The following is a 21672-nucleotide window of genomic DNA, read 5'->3' on the forward strand; positions in this document are numbered from 1 at the left end:
AGAAAACTGTTAGCGGCAACGAAGCACTGTAAACTCGTATTAAAAACCGATTAACCAGCTGCTTATGCAATTGCTTAGCAAAATTATAGCAAAAATGTAGCAAAATTATAGCAACTGCTAAGCAAAATGTAGCAAAATGTAGCAAAATGTAGCAAATTGAACATTAGCGGTTAATATGACATATTATGTGGTTCGAAATCATCATTCTTTCGCAACAGTTCATTAGTACGGGTTGTATTGGATATGCCATATTATATTATGTTAGACTTAAATATCTCCTTAGGTATTACATTATGGAATGCGACGAACTCATCGAACAAATGCTCAAAGAATCTGAGCCTGATCAACAAGTTACAGATAAATCTTTAGATAAACATAGAGAAAGACTCGCGGCTTTGGTAGCCGGTGGAAAATGTTCCCAATATTTGGGAGAAAATTATACCATCGAAAAAATTGATAACATGACCGACGAAGAAATTAAAAAACTGTACGTGCGTTACGAGTCTAGACTGGGAGCTACCATGACTAAAACGATAGGGTCAGCTATGTTACAACTATACACAGTCGTAGCTAGTACGTTTCTCCCTATCCCGGCAGAACATCGCATGTATTTATGCGAATCTCTCGAGAAAGACCCATTCATTGAACACGCTATAAGCTCTGTGAGCTGTGAGTTTTATCATAGATACGGAATGTTCTTAGCTCCGTTCACCACAGCTTTAATAACGGCTAGGTATTGTCAATTTAAACATACGTGCCCACTTAATAATATAAAGAACGAAGTTCAAATAAATAATGGAGACTCAACAGGTGACACCACAACAGATTGTGAAAATGCAACAACAAGTGAACGAGGAACAACGAGTGAATGAGGAACCAGCGATTGCACCACAAACACAAAAACAAGCCAGAGTGACAAAGAATCCTTTGAAAATAGCAGCTGGGAGGAAGGGTGGACTCGCGAGGAAAGCGAAATTAATAAATAATTCAAATATTAATCCGATTAAAACATGGGCACTAGTAGGAGTTGCTGGTATAGCGGCTGTATGGTTGTTTTATAAGACCGGAGAAGAGAAAACGTCACCCCCAATGCAACAACAAGTTCAATTAGAGGTTAGCCCCCATATAATGCTATAAGAAGCATGACTACTCCAGTTACAGACGGTAAAATGTTGGTAAACGCAACGTATCATTCAGCGGTGGTCACCGGCTTGGCCATTGGCTATGCCCGTATAGCTAAAATGATTACTAAAGCCACACCTCCCAAACTAGACTTTAATGGATTTGATATAGGTATGATGATTCTGGATATTGGATTGGCTATGGCTACAAAAGATATGCTCATCAAACAAAAACTTATCCCGGAAGAAATAATGAAGTAATTAATTAAACATTTGAATATTTTATATTATTAAACTATGGCATCAATTGCGATGATGGTCGGTGGAGCTATTGTTAATGCTCTAGCTTTTTCAGGGAGTAATTTTTTATTTTCTAGTATGAGAGGTTCGGAGAAGAAAAGACATAATAAAGCTTTAGAACAACTAGAAAAAGCTCAGTCACAATGGGCCAGAAATAGGACATTAAGATTAGATTTTATTCATGAAGAACTGCGTAAGGAAGGACATTCAATTCAAACGTTTAAGGATGTTGAATCTGCCATGCACGAATACTTCCTCGTTTATGGGAAAAAACTTGACCAAATACCGAGACCAACAATGAGTCAGTTTTATACACCGTCAGAGGCTCCGAAAGACCGCGAGGTCGCATTTGTGATAATGGGGTTATCAGCTGTTGCAATTGTCAGCTATACCATGACCTAGCTAGGGGAGTCAGAGTGACAGCTAATCAATAAATCACCATGACAGCTAATCCATAAATAGCGTTGGCTGACTGCCTAATCAATAATGTAGATGTGATTTACCTTTTAGACAAATGATATGATATGTGTATTGTAACCTTAGGTTCCAGGTACTCTACCCTTCTACCTTTGGTCACTTGTCCTTATCAACTGCTCCTTGGTTCTAGGGATGATGTAGCTCTCTTGAAAATCACAAGTCAGATGGTTTGCTCCAGCCTCTTTTTATTTATGATAGAATTAATCATAAATATGTACACATGGTCCTCAGATTAGTTCTTGTTGTTGCCTGGTATAAATACAACACATACCTAGATGATGGTTGAAGAGCCTGATGGTTTTTCTGATGAACGTTAACTCTACTTCTTTTCTGACTCGGGATCCCAAAAACTACAGAGAACCGTCCTGTTCAGCTGTATGCTCCCGACTCCCCGCACCACTCTCGGACAACTCCCAAAATACTATCGGTGATGATTTTAGCTCCTCCCACCAAAATCATATTTGACATCATGAAAAATGAGTCATAATGGTCATTCCTCTAATGAACCCCAATTTCCATTGTAATTAGTTTTACCATCAAATACTCTTCTCGACTGACCACCTTGATTACTTCTCTAGGGTCATTGGTCAACTCGGACATACTCATATAATCAAATACCATCAAATACTCTGTCAGACTGGAAGGCACCGAATAGATACTTAATCATGTTATTTTGACATTCTAATCCAGCAGTAATACTCAGAACTATTTGACCACCACAAGACTAACAATTTTGTTCCATCCATTTATCTCCCGTCTGACATTTTTATTGCAAGACCAATTCTACTAATTCATTGTACTAATGAAAGGTAAACTCTATCACTTAAGAGAAGCAAAACCAATCATCACTCGCCCTAGGGGTTATGCCCTCACCCTGTACGGTCACTTCTCTCATATGCATCCATATTTTACCCAAAAGCTTAATTTAGTAAACTACATTTTAAGTAAATATTAAAAAAACCCTTTTTCCAAAATACCCTGGTTATACATGCCCTTCCCGTTGTAGAGCATGTCCCATGCGATTGACCAATGATAATAGAATATGAAATGGAAATACAATAGTACAATATGAATATGTAACAACTTGTGTGTGTATGCATCTGAGGACCAGAAAAATCAATACAATTAAATTTTACAAGGTAATGTCTCAGATAGGATCTGTCTTGGGTTGTACCTATCTGAGAATAATAACATGCCAAGACTTATAAAGGCATAATCAAACAATTCTTCTTTGTAACATTTACGCTTTTTCAGTAGATGCAGATTGGTAACTAAAACATTTTCTTAACATTTCGATCTTATATTTAAAGACATATGAGCATTTTCCTTCAGGCAAAAATCACAATAGTATCACAACACCAATAAACAACTGATGATCAGTTTCAGAGTTCTACGTATCCAATATATAATCTTACTATTCTTTGTCATCAACATGTTCCATGTCTGAATGTTCTATGACATATTCAACTTACTCTGACTCTTATGGTCTTGATCCAATGGGAAAAGTTCTCCATATCAGATGATCAAAAATGTTCTATTAAATGTGGAAGTTTATTTAGAAATGATTCTCTCCATCATCTTATAGAATGAGGATGCTCATTCCTACACGTATGACAGCGAAAACTTTGACTCTGATGTCCAAAAGAGTTAATTGTCCAAAATTCAGTCATTTGTAAATCAAATAGGAAATTACTTTAAATTCATGCATTACACTCCATGAAGTCCTCTTTAACTGAAGATTACAACAGTTTATTCTTATAATTTCTCAAGTAAATGTTGAAATTTAGCTTCAGCATCTATACTCAGTAAACAAACAACATTTCACCTGACTCAACAATCACAATAGTTTGTTTTTGTTTTTTTGAATATCAAAACAACATCAACTTATCGTAAAGTCACTGGACATGCACCTATATAGAATATTGTCAAATGTCTCATTGGGCAGTGATCGCACGTGCAATCTATCAACAAATATTCAAGTCATCAAACATGCAATTCCTAATGGTAAAACTCTTCACAAGTGTTATTGTAGAACACATCTGCATCTACCAATACAGTATATGTTTTCAAACATCAATGAACTCCTGCAATGCAATGCACCATATACAACATACTGGTAACATATAACAGATAGATTTTCTCTCATGAAATTCAACATATGTTTTTCTCATATGGTAGGTGTACCCATTCATATATATTATACATAAATGCATATAGGTCAGCACAAAAACATAAAACATGTAGTAAAAGTTACATCTTGAATACAGTATAACATCAACATTTATACAAGAGGACACTAGTATGTCTGAGATCACTTAAATTTCTAAAACTGTGACATTTCAATGCTCTCCTTATTTTTGATAGAGTCCGCCTTAAGTGTCGGAAAGGTATCAACTCGGGTGATAGTACATTTTCTAACAATTTATATAATCCTGTGCTCAACTGATTAATCTTCCTTTCAACCATAGTAGCAAAATGTAACTCCTTTGCAACAAGTTGTATCCAATGTGTATACATGGCCTGAAACCATCGTATCTTACCATCCTCTCTCTACCTTTATTAGTTCAGGCAATTCATTATGATTTTCAATTATACCTTGCTTCAAACCGTCCATTCTGTCACTGGCCTTAGACATGTACGAACCCATGTAATCCTGTGACACATTAAAAGCTGCTTCTTCCGCTCTCATTCGATTTGATAAGATATTGATATGTTGATGTATTATGTTCACGTCACTGTCACGGCGGTACCAAATAAATTATGTGAGAATTCACCAATAAAAGGTGGCAATGCTCTCTTGGAGCAAGTCTGAGAACCAACAATTTGACCTTGAACAATAATGTTCCTGATCAAAGTAACCCCTTCTAACATGTCTTCGAAAGTGTCGTCATGTATGCGATAAGTAAAATTCAATATAGCCCTAATATTCTCATCACAGGATGTATGATTCACCTGAAGACTAATAGTAATATTCCCTCACGTCTCTCTAAGCAGAATTGGATTGTTAGAGATCTTCGGCAATTCAGTAGTGAATATATGATACCATGTCTGTTTGTACGTTAAGTCGTCCCATATATCTGAAGGTATTACCCCAGAGATAGATATCCGGATTGCATGTCGTCAATGGGTTCCAAATCATGAGTAGTGTCATCAAAGCTTTAAGTGCGAAGCCTAAGGGTCCTTTAGAACGCAAACATCCAAGTTGTCTCTCAGATTTTAAATCTGATCTCAGTTCCTACTCTGTTATTCCTATGAAGCCATATCTTCCCTAAGTGAAAACAATAAACAACAATCCCAATTGATCGTCACCAATGTACCATACAACATATTACTCTCTCATAAATAATGTCTAGCAACATTAAGTTAACCGCAGAACACAGCGCTTATGTTCATACAGTTCCCGTTCATGTGTCAATAATATGCTGTACTTGTGGGTCAGTTGAATATTTTTAAGTTAAAAAGGCCTTGTTTTTAAACAACTTCTGATTTCTTACATCTTCAATCCCATTAATATATAACCGTATGTCCCTTTTCACTCCTATTGTTGTGTCTTTGTCTGTGTCAGCATCATAACTCATGAAAAAAAACTCTTTAATATTCCGTCTGTACTCTCTTGAAACATTCCCTCTCCTCAACAGGAGGTATACAACAGCCTTCTGACTAGGCAAAACTCTTCTGTACAAATATGATTGGCCAATCATCTACATCCCACGACCGATTTATAGGTCTTCACCCAGGCTACGAGACAAATCGACCCTCTGTCCTTCGTCCCGAGTGAATTCATCGTTAGTCTTTCGACTGTCCTCAATATACTCAGCAACTTGAGGTAGAAACATATCTACCTCACCACTAGAGACTGTCAGGCATCTCTAGACTTGATCTTTCAAGCTTTGAAACAGCATAGGCATGTCCTCATCTATGTGTTTATATTCAAATAACGTAGGCATGTCTCCTCTACGTCCCTGTCGACATTATTACTACGTGGGCATGTCTCCTCCACGGCTTGACAGCGTAGGCATGTGACCTCTACGACTTACTATCATTTCATATCTACGTAGGCATGTTACCTCTACGACGTTGTTCATCATCTCATATCTACGTAGGCATGTTACCTCTACGACTTTTCATTATCATCCTTGATTTCCTATCTGGGTACCCATTTGCTTTGACACATGACACTATAACTTGGGACTAAAACCAACTTGTTATTATAACCTTGGATCTACATATCTTCCGTATATCATATACCTATATGATTGTCACACTTCCTTACGTGCAGTTCTATTGTTTACTTTTTGTTGTTTTCTTTCTTCACTTTCCCTGTCATTGTTCTTCTGACATGGAAATCCTCCACAATTTCTGAATTGAGAAACTCACTTAGGACCCCTTCTCTTTTTGAGACACCTGCTAATCGGACTTGGTATCGCATTCCTCTATGACTTATCAACTCCCATTTCATATTTGGATATCCATATTCCCGTCAATCAATGAGTCCTGTCAATATCAACATGGTTGAATGCTTTGTCACCTGTGGTGATAGGCATGGTATGTGTGTTGTCACTGTCTCCTAACTCTCCATACACATTGGCAATATCGACTTCTTCAATGACACCTATTGCTAACTTAATCTCTGAACTAGCAGGATTCATCAACCTAAACAATGGTACTTGATTGACAGATGAAGCGAGATATCTAGCACCTCACACGTAACCATTCTGCAATAGACTCAATCGGCTCAACAACGCCTAACTTAATGTACACCGGCAACAAAGTTTCATCGTATGGTGGTGGTACCACATCACATATACATGTAACAAGGTTGGTATTAATCTGAATAGGCAATGAACTTTGTCTCTGTAAGTCCATCCCACAAAGTCAAGCTATTATGGCTAATATCAATTTTAGCCTTTAGGCTTGTCACATAGGGCACTGTAAGTCTTTCCAGATATCTTAACCCTAATACTGCTGTGAGATAAGCCCACACTACAAGTCAAAACAACAATCTTGCTCAAATCACTTATCATTTCTATGATCTGGTTCTGTATTATTTCTCATTGTAAAAGAGTGGCCTATGATGTTACCAACATCATCAAAATCAATATTTGCTATATTCGCGGCAGGCTCAAATCCACATGTAGCACTGCCCCTGTTAACCCTTGCACACGTTTGACTTAATTAGAAAAGTAGAATCTGTTTAGGTGGCCTATCCTACAGCATTGAATACATCGCATAGATCTCCCAAGACTCTCAGACATACTAAAATGTGTCCTACCTCATTGTCCACAAATGTTCCATAATTGTGGTTGTGACACCCTATGCTCCTCCATGTTCATATTCCTTGGAGCAGGGCTCCAGTTTTGTCCACAGGGCACATCATTGTCACTCATGTCCCTGATATCAACATGTGTTGATGCACAACCACTTCTGTTATGTTGATGGAATGTTTGTGTCACGTTCTTCACTGGTTGTTGGTCCTCAGTACACTCAGTCCCAGTTTTAATGTACTGTTTTCTGTACATAGAGTCATCCTGATGCTCATATGAAAAGTTCCCTCCTGTTCGAGTATTTTCTGCACTGGTCAATAAGGATACTTGTCCAACGAGCTCCTCTATAACAGACACAAGTCTGTCATTCTCTGATGTGGCCAGTCCAAATGCAGCATCTGCTATTCTCGCACTTTCCAGGACTTGATCCTTGGTCTCATGCAATCTTGTCAAAATGAACTGTTTAATGTGAGGTTGAGAATTCCTAATGATGGCATCCATGATAAAGTTGTCGTCCACTCTATCAAGATGTTTTGCCTCATATTGCAATTCTTGAAGAAAGTCCTCAAAATCCTCAGACTGTTTCTGTTTCCTATTATAAAGCTTGTCTAGTCTTTCATATCTTTTTGCTGAACTTAGTTTGTACCTTGCAAGGAAAGCTGTCTTCACCTCATTCCAGGAATTGTCACTAAAGTCTTGAGCTTCATGCCACTTTAAAGCATTTTTGTCTAACCATAAACTAAATGCTGCCTTTGTCCTTTCTTCTGAATAATTATGTAAAGAATTAAATTTCTCATATCTGCTTAACCATGAACTTGCAATTTCTGGATCACTTCCATTGAATTTCTCAAGAGAAAACTGACTTAGGGAAAAAGCCCTTGCTAAAGCAGCAAAACTCTTGTCTAATTTGTCCTTATTTCCAAGTCCTCTTGAAAATAAACTGTCATTTGTCTCTGTAATATCAGAGGCAGAACAATTTTCATTGTCATGAAACATTTTGAATCACTTTGGTTCTTCTCTGACAATATGTCCAAATTCAACATCATAATTTCAAGACTTCTCGTGCTCATTGTTGGTGATGAGATAATAACAGTCCTATAATACTGCAGAAAGTTCCTATGCACACCAGTGTGCAGCAAGGGTCCTCCATCAGTGTGACTGTCCCACACTAGAAAATCAATATCACTGTTATGGTAGTAGCCGTACTACCAAAGAAATCAATAACACATGGGAAACTGACCACCCCACGGCTTTCAAACAGTGAGTATAGTTCACAAATACAAGGGTAAAACACCTCCCTCACAATAAATTTACGCTTTACAGGACATCACCTACCGTGAATGGCAAAAAGCATCGGCTCGTGTCAGGCTAACAACCATCAAGTGTCCAGCAACTCAGCTGCAGATGCAAACCGTTCAAACTTGTGATGAGCATGGTACGGTGATCTTAGAGCATTTCCGCCATATGTAACCTTAGGTTCCAGGTACTCTACCCTTCTACCTTTGGTCACTTGTCCTTATCAACTGCTCCTTGGTTCTAGGGATGATGTAGCTCTCTTGAAAATCACAAGTCAGATGGTTTGCTCCAGCCTCTTTTTATTTATGATAGAATTAATCATAAATATGTACACATGGTCCTCAGATTAGTTCTTGTTGTTGCCTGGTATAAATACAACACATACCTAGATGATGGTTGAAGAGCCTGATGGTTTTTCTGATGAACGTTAACTCTACTTCTTTTCTGACTCGGGATCCCAAAAACTACAGAGAACCGTCCTGTTCAGCTGTATGCTCCCGACTCCCCGCACCACTCTCGGACAACTCCCAAAATACTATCGGTGATGATTTTAGCTCCTCCCACCAAAATCATATTTGACATCATGAAAAATGAGTCATAATGGTCATTCCTCTAATGAACCCCAATTTCCATTGTAATTAGTTTTACCATCAAATACTCTTCTCGACTGACCACCTTGATTACTTCTCTAGGGTCATTGGTCAACTCGGACATACTCATATAATCAAATACCATCAAATACTCTGTCAGACTGGAAGGCACCGAATAGATACTTAATCATGTTATTTTGACATTCTAATCCAGCAGTAATACTCAGAACTATTTGACCACCACAAGACTAACAATTTTGTTCCATCCATTTATCTCCCGTCTGACATTTTTATTGCAAGACCAATTCTACTAATTCATTGTACTAATGAAAGGTAAACTCTATCACTTAAGAGAAGCAAAACCAATCATCACTCGCCCTAGGGGTTATGCCCTCACCCTGTACGGTCACTTCTCTCATATGCATCCATATTTTACCCAAAAGCTTAATTTAGTAAACTACATTTTAAGTAAATATTAAAAAAACCCTTTTTCCAAAATACCCTGGTTATAGTATAACCATGAATCTGTGCAAATATACACTCATGGGGAAATCGATTCAATGTCAGAAGCCATCTGTGGGTATTTACTGTGGCACTCACGCTTATAACATCAGAAAGGGTTTTAAAAATTACGTTTGTTCTGTATGTGGGATTGGAGTCAAATGTAGTTACAGTTTATGTAAGAGTCAGGAAGCAGATTATTTATGCTAGGAAGAGAGATTACATCAATGAGAGGAATAGGTTGGGGAGAATACGTATTTATATAAGAAAAACAACCATTTAGACAAATGAATTATTTTGTATATACCATGGTCACAATGGTTTTTGTCAGAGAGTTGAAGGCTATGGCAAAACAACGTGGTCTACATGGATATTCTCGAATGAGAAAAGCTGAATTGATTACCTTACTCGGTTTGGAATACAACAAACCCCAGACTGTTAGAGAACTCAAAGCTCAAGCGAGAAACAGTGGGCTGAGAGGTTATTCTCGAATGAGAAGAGCTGAATTGATCGCTTTACTAGATAATAATGATATTGATAATAATGATGATGATAATATTCAACAAGAATTAATATTTGTACCCACATCCGCCAACGTTGGTAAATATCTAAGAGGTTGGAAGATGGATATTAATTCCAACATGGATGTTAACGATATTAAGCCCATCATATCGAGTAAAATTAACGAGGAGTTGGATGATTTACATAGTATAAAATACCAGCTGACGATTAAAATGTTATTGAGTAAAAGTAGCGCAGACGATAGCACCGAATATACCAACCATATTTCTGTAGCAATCAAGAAGTTATAACCGAATCCGATACTATAAACGCATCATTAGATACATCAATTCAGAGGATACAGGAAACTTTAGAACGCTGGACTAATAGAGGTTCGGGTTGGGGTGTGGATAAAATCGATAGTTTATATTTAGATATAGCAAATTATATGCCCTTCAAAGGTGGATCTTATATAGATTTACCCCCGTATTATAAGAAGAAAAAAGCCATAATTAACGTAAAAAATAAATCCGATGACTGTTTAAGAATGATGATAAGATCTGCATTGTTCCCCGTAGACAAGCATCCGGATAGACCTTCTAGCTATCCCCAAAACGATGGACTCAACCTCGATGGTATAGACGAACCTACACCAATATCACAAATTGATAAGGTGGAAAAGCAAAATAATTTAGCTATAAATGTTTTCGGACATTCTAAAGGAATTGTTGTACACAGGATACGCTCCGCTCCGGAACATATTCCCAGAATCAATTCATTTCTGATCGAAAAAGATGGAAAATATCATTATACATGGATAAAGAGTTTAAACAGGCTATTATACGATCAAACAAAACATAAAGAAAAGAAATATTTCTGCGAAAGATGCCTTCATGGGTACAGCAGACAAGATCTATTAGAGGCGCATAAAGAAGACTGTAGAGGTGTTTGACAGACCGCTATCAGGATCGATATGCCTAAAGAGGGAAAAAATATATTAAAATTTGAACATTATTGTAATCAAATGCCAGTACCGTGCGTAATTTACGCCGACTTCGAAGCGCTTATCAAACCCATAGAAAATAATCAAGATAATAATCAAGATAGTAGTTTTACGTACAAAACTCAAGAACATATTCCTTGTGGGTTTGGATATATAGTTGTAAGGTATGATGGGAAAACAAACCAGCCCGTGATTTACAGAGGTCCCGATGCAGCGGGAAAGTTCCTAGAATATCTACAAAACGAAGAGAGAATAATCAGGGAAAAATTATCGTGTAAGAAACCCATGTGTATGACGAGGGATGATTGGAGGGCCTATAAGAAGTCAACCAGTTGTCACGTTTGTATCAAACCCCTGAATGGGGATTCCGTAAGAGATCATTGTCACGTCACGGGTAATTATCGGGGAGCCGCGCATAACGAGTGTAACTTGAAACTAAAAATAAATTCTCAAACAATACCCATCCCCGTTGTGTTTCATAACCTTAGGGGATACGATTCACATCTCATTATGCAAGCTATCTCAAAGACCGACGGCGGTTTAACGTGCATTCCTAATAATATGGAAAAATACATATCGTTCTCGTTGACTAAACCTATACATTATAGGGACAAGGATGGGAAATCTAGACAATCTAACAAATCAATATACCGATAAGATAACTCATCATTTGTTGCTGAGAAAAGGTGTATATCCTTACGAATATATGGATGATTGGTCTAGATTCGAAGAAAGTGAATTACCACCCCTTGAATCATTCTATAGTAACTTAACAGAATCTAAAATAACAGATGCCGATTATGAACACGCTCTGACGGTCTGGGATAAATTAGGTTGTAAGAATTTAGGCGATTATCACGATCTGTACTTAAAAACCGATGTACTGTTACTCGCCGATATATTCGAGATATTTAGAAAGACATGTTTAAAACAATACGGCTTGGACCCGGCATGGTACTATTCCAGTCCCGGACTATCGTGGGATACATTGTTGAAGAAGACTGGTGAGAACTAAAACTACTCACAGATTACGATATGCACTTGTTTATTGAGAAAGGATTAAGAGGGGGTATATCGATGGCAACCAAAAGGTATTCTAAGGCTAATAATAAATTAGTGGAAGGATATGATCCGAGTAAACCCGAAACACACATATTATATCTCGACGCTAACAATTTGTACGGATGGGCTATGAGTCAACCTTTACCCACGGGTGGTTTTAAGTGGGTCGATGAGAATGATATCGAAGTGAATGATATCCATAATATCAATGTGAATGATGCGAATAAAGGGTACATACTAGAAGTTGACTTGGAATATCCAAGTTCGTTACATAAAGACCATAATAGTTATCTGCTAGCTCCCGAAAGATTAATGGTTAATAAAGATTGGATGTCGGAATATCAACGCTCCTTGATGGGTAATAGTAGGTTAGCTAACGTAGAAAAACTCGTACCAAATTTGATGGATAAGACAAAATATATAGTTCACTACAGAAATCTCCAGTTATATCTATCGTTAGGTATGAAACTTAAGAAAATACACAGAGCTCTAAAGTTTGATCAAAGCCCTTTGATGGAGCCCTATATAAGGTTGAACACAGATTTAAGAAAGATAGCTACCAGCGATTTCGAAAAGAATCTGTATTTGCTCATGAATAACTCAGTATTTGGTAAAACTATGGAGAATCTAAGGAAGCGTGTTGATGTTAAATTAGTCAGATCTAATGAGGAAGAAAGACTCAGGAAACTTGTAGCCAGTCTGGCTTTTAACAGAAGCAAGATATTCGATAACGACTTAGCCGCGTTGCATATGCAGAAGAGTAATATAAAATTCAACAGACCGGTGTACGTCAGTATGAGTATTCTCGACTTGTCAAAACACTTAATGTATGACTTTTATTACAACGAACTTAAGAAGCAATACGGCGATAGATGCGAGGTGTTATATACCGACAAAGATTCTTTGTTGATGGAAATACAAACCGAGGATGTGTATAAAGATATGGCAGAAAAAATAGGTATGTACGACACGAGCGATTACCCAAAAGATAATCCACTGCACAGCGTAGTAAATAAAAAGGTGTTAGGTAAGATGAAGGATGAATGTGCTGGGACCCCTATAGCGGAGTATGTCGGATTAAGACCTAAGATGTATTCTATAAAGAAGTCCGATAATGGGGAGATAAGAAAAGCTAAGGGCGTTAAGAAGTATGTGGTAAAAAAGCATATCAAACACGAACAGTATAAACACGAGATGAACTCTTTAAGAAGTTACAATCATAGGATATATGGATTAAGAATGAACACGACATCATTATCCCTCTTAGATACAAAGAGATGGATTGATAATGATGGTGTAACTACCTATGCTTATGGTTATGGTGGTAATACCGTACCGTCGGGAACTATGAACAACTCTTCTCGTACAAATGCTCTATCCGGTCCATCTTGAAGATAATAAAGAATAGGCTCTCCTTCTTTCATAACCAATCTACTAATGTTAAATGTCTTAAGAGACCAAATCGGATGGGTTGCGCGACGTAGGCCTCCTTCGAGTTCACCGGGCTGGTATAAATATCTTACGCTTACCGTATTTTCTTGAGTATAGTGTGCACCCATGTATAATGCGCACCCCCCTCTAGCGGGTTCAATATTTTGGAAAAAAAAGAAATTTGAATATTATGCGCAGAAATTTTTTACACCGTACCCTTTCAGCGAAGTCCGGCAAACGAACAGGTGCTGAGAAACTTCGTCAGTACAAATTCGAAATTTGAGATAAAAAATCACCAGACATGTTTATTTACCATTTAAATAGTATTTATTGTTCTGCTAGGGTTTGTTTTATATTTAGGGATTAAGATTACCTTGCGTATTTTCTCGTAAACTAAGCTGGAAACAGCAATCAGCTGTACACACGTTTTCTTGGAATCGACCGGTGATTCGGTCAAGACACAACCAATGATATAACTTTATAAGATTTTTAATGCAAGGATCGGCAACAATTGTATCTGAAACTATTTTATTTATCAGGAATAATATATTCCATTATTTTCTTAATTATATGCAACCTTTACTAAACATATTTAAAATAATAATAACCCTAAGCGAAGCAGCTGATCGCTATTCCCGGGTATTATTTTTTACATGGAGCATGTCTCACAAGTCACCGTCAAGGCTCACGCGCACGTGATCGCGAGAATTTCATGTTGACATAGAATCGTCAAACAAAAACAAATATGACTTTTAACGAGTCAAAGTATGTCATTTATGATATATGTATCCATTCTCTGTCAACTAAAGTTTGTTTCAAGGCGTCAATAGCGGTATTCTGACCGTGGTTGCTGTTAATAACGGTGAGTTGTGCGATCTTCTGATCGCTTCACACACGATTTCGCCGAAATTAATAAAAACAATATTATAAGGAATTTTGAATAAAATCAATGAAATAAGTTACAAACATAAGTCCAAATATAGAAAGAACACTTTTTATAGCCAGACAGTGTAATTACATAATTATTTTGCGTACTTCAGTACGGATTTGTTGACATGGTATTCCCGGTGTTTCGTGCTCACGGTAATGTCTTTCCATGGGGGAAAAAAACATCCAAACTCATAATTCGTGTATAATGCGCACCCCCTTCTACACAGCTGTGTTTTTTCGAAAAAGTGCGCACTATACTCAAGAAAATACGGTACTCTATCCGGAAGTTTTCGTTCTTTGCCTCTCCTCGGTGCTGAAGATTCGGAAGTCACGGATTTCATTTTAATAGCATCGGATGGTTTCTTCCCTATTAATCTCGTTACTTCATTATTCAGCGCTGATACAACGGCTGATAAACGTGTCACCCATTCGGTTGATCTCAATCGTTCGGATTTCATTTGATCCCATACTGATAGCCAAAAAAAACGTTCCGCTAATGTCCTGTTAAATCTTTCGACGATAGCTTGACTGCGGTGGGCCTCTCTTTCACCACGCCTGATTTCGACATCGTGCTTTGTTAACAGTTTAGTTATCGATCCCATAAACTCGCGACGGGGATCTACTTGAAATAACTTAGGCCATTTTAGTGGTCCGCGTTTATATATGCGGCTCAGTGCATTAGCTACTTCTGTTGAATCTTTCGAGGTTAATGGCTCAGCCTCTTTGTATCCACTAGCCACATCCACAACTGTTAAGCGTATTGATACGTTTTGCGTTTTACCTTATCGTGGGGAGGAAACAAGAGGTCAGCCTGATGAACTTCATTCGCTGTAAAAATATCAAACTTCTTCCTCGGTATATAACGTGGTGCCGGTAAATATATTTGCCACATCGCTTGTTTCTTTAACCAATCCTTGGCCACATCTTTAGATACCTTAGCCGCCGCAGCTAATTTTTTTATTGCTCCTACACCTTTCCAATATCCTCGTGGGCTATAGTAAATTTTATTCATTATTAATTAATATTGATGTTTCGTTTAATACAACTCATGACTATTGTTGAATTGCATGATCATTTTGGCATAAAAAATGCCATCTGTAGTAGCAGTATAGGTATATAAATCTGGCTCCAGTGGAAGTGGTCCACAATCCCCATAACCTATACTACTGATTTGATTGAGTGGCCACAGAATCCAGAAATTGAGCTGTAATCTGTGCCGCACGAAGGATACCCATACATAGCTGCACAAGTCTTGCCAAGGCTCTGGTTTTCATAAGTCTTTTGTACCTTTGAATTGCAGTTACCGTGGACTATGATCGAGTTTTATAGAAACATGTAGAATATTCTGTTTTGATGGAACTGTGTGAAAATTTCTAGTAGCTAGTTAGACTGTATGTAAGGGGACAAGAACGTGCCTCTCGTATCATAAAGTGTGAATACTACACTTATTCTCATTAGATACCATTTTTACAAAACGAATGTACTTGCTATCGTATCTGACCGAGAGAAAACGAGGTCAGATACCATAGAGAGTTCACGAGTTTCTTAAAAATGGTATCAAACGAGAATGAGTGTGGCATTTTATTTATTACCCACATTACATTTGTATTTATGTGTGAATACATTACAACTTTCTTTCATAAACAGACCAAACTGAAACTGGTTGCAAATCTGGTTGCGTATGAATATTGATAAATGCCCAAATATGGGCATTGTTGACATTTCTGTGCATACAGATTAACAACATGTTCCTGCTGCTGTGTGTGCAAACATGACAGCAACAACGCTCATGATCTTTTTTCAAGAATTTCTTCAACTTATGGTAATTCAAGCGCATATTTGTTAGTACGCAGGTCAACTGTAAGAAAACTTTAAAAGTCAATTAGCGCCGCGCTTTTAATCTCGGACCAACACTCAGTCATTCACATCGACTGGGTCCCGACTGTGCGATCAAAATGGCTCATTTTCCTTGATTTATCAGCTCAATTTTATATCCTGTCCGTACCATTTTGGAAGAGGGAAATCAGAGTGCACGCCAAAGACATTTATGTTAACTGTACAACCCTATACTGAGGACGTGAAAATCAACAAACTCAAGTCTGGTTACATGTCAGTGACAGCTTTGAACAAAAGGCAAGGTCACCATCAAAATAAGATAAGACAACCGTGATCTACTCACAGCATTTTATGCTACAGATCCATAGGGAATGTTATTGTTCACATTGTGGATGTTTTGGGCCACAAAAACAGAAGTCAGGCACACTTCCACGGAGCTTTCGAATGATTTGTATCGGAACTGTTCACTTTGAGTGATCTAGTTGTGCAGTCGTGTATGTTCATTCATAAACAAACGCTTTCGGAAGCAATGTCACAAAATATGCTTCGAATGGGGACACTGATGACACAATCGGAGCATCCAACATAAGTCTAGATATCTGTCCAGATAGTTTAAACTGACTTCATTTCACCACGCTTAACCTTTCACGTTAAATCAAATTGAAAGTCGCAAAAGTGCTCAGGTGCATCATGCTTGATATAGTGACCCTTGATTGAAGATCTATCGATAGTTGTACATTGCATATGGATACAGCTCAATTATATAATGTCCGTAGTAGCTCTATGCATACCTCATATAGAATGCAAAGCAAATTTGATGCGTGTGACGATCTTGTTTGGTTTGATAAAGAGTGTGTATATGTCTCTCGCTTTCATCAGATTCCTTCAGTTCTTCCTTGTAGTTGTAAAAGTGAATGACTTCTCATGATTTTTTTATAAATGAAAGAAGTAGTTCTGGTGTGACAGAGGTCACGGTTATCCAATCAAAACGAATAAAACGAGGTCAACTTTGTACGACACATGTGTGACATATGGATTTAGTATCTTCCCACCTGTATCTTCACCACATGGGCAGAGCTCCAGATAAGCTTTTGGTGTTGTGGGTATTTTACCCATGCATCTTAAAATCATTGGGTATCAGTAATTCTATCTGGTTATTCAAATTTCTGTTAACCACTAATTTTTACACATGTTGGTATTTAAGTTAAATATTTAAAAACACTATTCATCTAGTCCTGCAAACTGGTGTCGTGATGGTTCGAGAGCTTTATAGGACTCAAAAATATCACGATACTTCCACAAGAAAGTTTGATGGCAAATGATCATGATGTAACTGTCATCGTGGACTTTGGCAAGGTTGACGGAATGCCCGTTTATAATTTCAAAATAAGTTGCTGACTTGGTAATCAAATACGCAGGGTTACTTCACAATATTTTGATGATACGCACAAGTTTTATTTTTGTAGCGTATCTGTATTAAATGTTCGTTGCGTATTTGATACGCTTGGATTTTATTTTACTGCGTATTTCTGCATTTCTGATGCGTATTATACGCAGATACACAGCTTATCTGGAGCTCTGCATGTGTAATAAATTATTATCACTGACTTTTGCCATCACCACTGAATTTTAGAATTTGGTACTGACCACTGCCATCATATTATGTATTGCCATTGAATATTGTACTACCACTCTATTGTGTACTGCCATTGAATATTGTACAACCACTCTATTGTGTACTGCCATTGAATATTGTGCTGCCACTCTGTTGTGTACTGCCATTGAATATTGTACTACCACTCTAGTGTGTACTGCCATTGAATATTGTACTACCACTCTAGTGTGTACTGCCATTGAATATTGTACTACCACTCTAGTGTGTACTGCCATTGAATATTGTACTACCACTCTATTGTGTACTGCCATTGAATATTGTACTACCACTCTATTGTGTACTGCCATTGAATATTGTACTACCACTCTATTGTGTCCTGCCATTGAATATTGTACAACCACTCTATTGTGTACTGCCATTGAATATTGTGCTGCCACTCTGTTGTGTACTGCCATTGAATATTGTACTACCACTCTATTGTGTACTGCCATTGAATATTGTACTACCACTCTATTGTGTACTGCCATTGAATATTGTACTACCACTCTATTGTGTACTGCCATTGAATATTGTACTACCACTCTATTGTGTACTGCCATTGAATATTGTACTACCACTCTATTGTGTACTGCCATTGAATATTGTACTACCACTCTATTGTGTACTGCCATTGAATATTGTACTACCACTCTGTTGTGTACTGCCATTGAATATTGTACTACCACTCTGTTGTGTACTGCCATTGAATATTGTACTACCACTCTGTTGTGTACTGCCATTGAATATTGTACTACCACTCTATTGTGTACTGCCATTGAATATTGTACTACCACTCTATTGTGTACTGCCATTGAATATTGTACTACCACTCTATTGTGTACTGCCATTGAATATTGTACTACCACTCTATTATGTACTGCCATTGAATATTGTACTACCACTCTATTGTGTACTGCCATTGAATATTGTACTACCACTCTATTGTGTACTGCCATTGAATATTGTACTACCACTCTATTGTGTACTGCCATTGAATATTGTACTACCACTCTATTGTGTACTGCCATTGAATATTGTACTACCACTCTATTGTGTACCTCCATTGAATATTGTACTACCACTCTATTGTGTACTGCCATTGAATATTGTACTACCACTCTATTGTGTACTGCCATTGAATATTGTACTACCACTCTAGTGTGTACTGCCATTGAATATTGTACTACCACTCTAGTGTGTACTGCCATTGAATATTGTACTACCACTCTATTGTGTACTGCCATTGAATATTGTACTACCACTCTATTGTGTACTGCCATTGAATATTGTACTACCACTCTAGTGTGTACTGCCATTGAATATTGTACTACCACTCTATTGTGTACTGCCATTGAATATTGTACTACCACTCTAGTGTGTACTGCCATTGAATATTGTACTACCACTCTATTGTGTACTGCCATTGAATATTGTACTACCACTCTAGTGTGTACTGCCATTGAATATTGTACTACCACTCTAGTGTGTACTGCCATTGAATATTGTACTACCACTCTATTGTGTACTGCCATTGAATATTGTACTACCACTCTATTGTGTACTGCCATTGAATATTGTACTACCACTCTATTGTGTACTGCCATTGAATATTGTACTACCACTCTATTGTGTACTGCCATTGAATATTGTACTACCACTCTATCGTGTACTGCCATTGAATATTGTACTACCACTCTATTGTGTACTGCCATTGAATATTGTACTACCACTCTATCGTGTACTGCCATTGTAATTGCTGAGCAGTAGTAAGTGTTGACTTGTAAATCTACTTAATATGGTTATACAATTGTTAATTGTATACCATTTGTTGGTTGTTTGTTGGTTTCACACTAAGTACTTTTATGTATAGATATTTTCAATTTGGGAATCGACACGTAAGGATATATGGTGTGTTATCTTGATATAATCATCATTACCATTACGCATTTACTTGAAACAAATCTGATGCACGTGGGACGTGTGTTGAGACTTGGAAGTAGGATGTTTAGGTAAGCAGGGAAGTTAAGTTAGGCTCCACTGCCAATGTGCCATAAGCTGCCCAATATGTGGTTGACTTCATGCTAGCAGGATACTGAGAACATGGTGATCGGATTACAATTAGCAGATGCATGTCAGAGATAGTGTCAGAAAATCTGTAGCGTTTCCTATTCAGGTTATGTAGGTCCGTGGTTCTGAGTAGAAGAAGTATTAAGAAATATGAAACAAGTATCTAAATTTGTACAATATTTCCTATCTGTCTTTGGGGCTATATTGAAATCATATTTGAACGTTTTGAACAAATTGGGGCGACATCATTGGTTGGAACAAGCATGTGAAGTTTCAGCTTCATTGGTCCAGTGGTTTCTGAGAAGATTTTACTGACGCCCCTGTCAATTAGGCCATGACATTAGGCCGGAATATGTCTCAAAACTGAAGGCCAAAACTTACCCGTGATACAGTTCACCTGGTATTCTTCAGGTTGTGCTACAAATGAAAGATGTGCCTAAGTGTCATAAAATCACCTACTTGGCTTCTCTCTTCAGATCATCCGTCTGTCTGCGCCATGCCATGGAGGAGCACTGATCCCGCAGGGTGGCTAGCTGCTCCAGATTATTTTGGCCATGCTTCAGTTCATGCTTCAGCAGCTGCACATCTTCACTCTGATATAATTGGTTTACAAAACCATAAGTGACATTTTAGAAGCTGTATATAGTATCAATGCAGACAGGAATTGACATATGGATTTCTACTTCTCTACTCTTACAATGTGGAGTTTTGGTTAAATGTTTTTAGGCGATATATTACAGATGGCATTGTAGCAGTAACAACACTGTCATTCTCTTCAGACAATCAGTCATCCAAAACCAACCCCCAGTCATAGTGTGGGAATTCTCCAAGTAAAATATCGAGGTCCAAGACGAAATTGCCTCAGAGAATGAAGTCGTCCCTGGCTGTGCCAAATGTAAATTGAAATAAATGTCCTGGGCTTATAAGGACACACATTTTGCAGAAGACACACATGTGCAGCGAATAATTTGCAGCCAACTGACATGTGCTAATGAGTGAGTGAGTGAGTTGGGTTTAACGCCGCTTTTAACAGTATTCCAGTTATATCGCGGCGTGTCAACTTAATGTGGGAGGAAAGCCCGAAGTGACGCAGGTCTTAGACGTTTACCACCTAGGTGAAACCCACGAGCACAAGTAACAAGTACCTAAAAAGTAACAATGGACGTTATTCTCATGACGTATACATTGCAAGAGCATTCATGAAAATGCTAAGAAAAGATTATAACCACCCGTTCTAGCGTTTTTCTATAGTAAATACATGTTTGTGTCCGCCATGTTCATCTAGTGGAGGCCGCCAATGTGCAGTCAGTGCTTGGGTCAGTGTAATGCCAGTGCAGCATACCTAGAGAACCAGGCTGGTATGACATAAACACGAATGTAATGTTGTTGTTTCTAGTGTGACGTCATTCTGACCTCATGTCACAATAAGATTCAAATGAAGTCAACAATGCCGTCCGAATGACGGCCACAATACACTTTTGTCTCATGACGTGATATGACCCTAAGGCACCCTAGTACCCTCATCAGTACCATGAACAAAGATCGACTGAAAGATATACATACTTCCTGTCCTCTAACATGCACATTACAGGTGGATTAAACATCATAACTTATGTAGAAGCACTCTCTTCATGACTGA

At 37.8% G+C, this 21672-nt stretch overlaps 1 protein-coding gene across 1 annotated transcript in view; it reads right to left on the reverse strand.

Annotated features, from left to right (window-relative positions):
• LOC124113291 (von Willebrand factor A domain-containing protein 3B-like) overlaps nucleotides 1-21672 on the reverse strand; it is a 464410-nt gene that overhangs the window by 278129 nt on the left and 164609 nt on the right. The window contains exon 14 of the mRNA XM_046473587.2: nucleotides 20493-20626. Coding sequence (XP_046329543.2) covers nucleotides 20493-20626 — 134 coding nt within the window. The remainder of the gene's footprint in view (nucleotides 1-20492; nucleotides 20627-21672) is intronic.

This window comes from Haliotis rufescens, unplaced genomic scaffold (genome assembly GCF_023055435.1).
Source record: "Haliotis rufescens isolate VD_foot unplaced genomic scaffold, xgHalRufe1.0.p SCAF_7, whole genome shotgun sequence".
In the NCBI taxonomy this organism is placed as follows: Eukaryota; Metazoa; Mollusca; class Gastropoda; order Lepetellida; family Haliotidae; genus Haliotis; species Haliotis rufescens.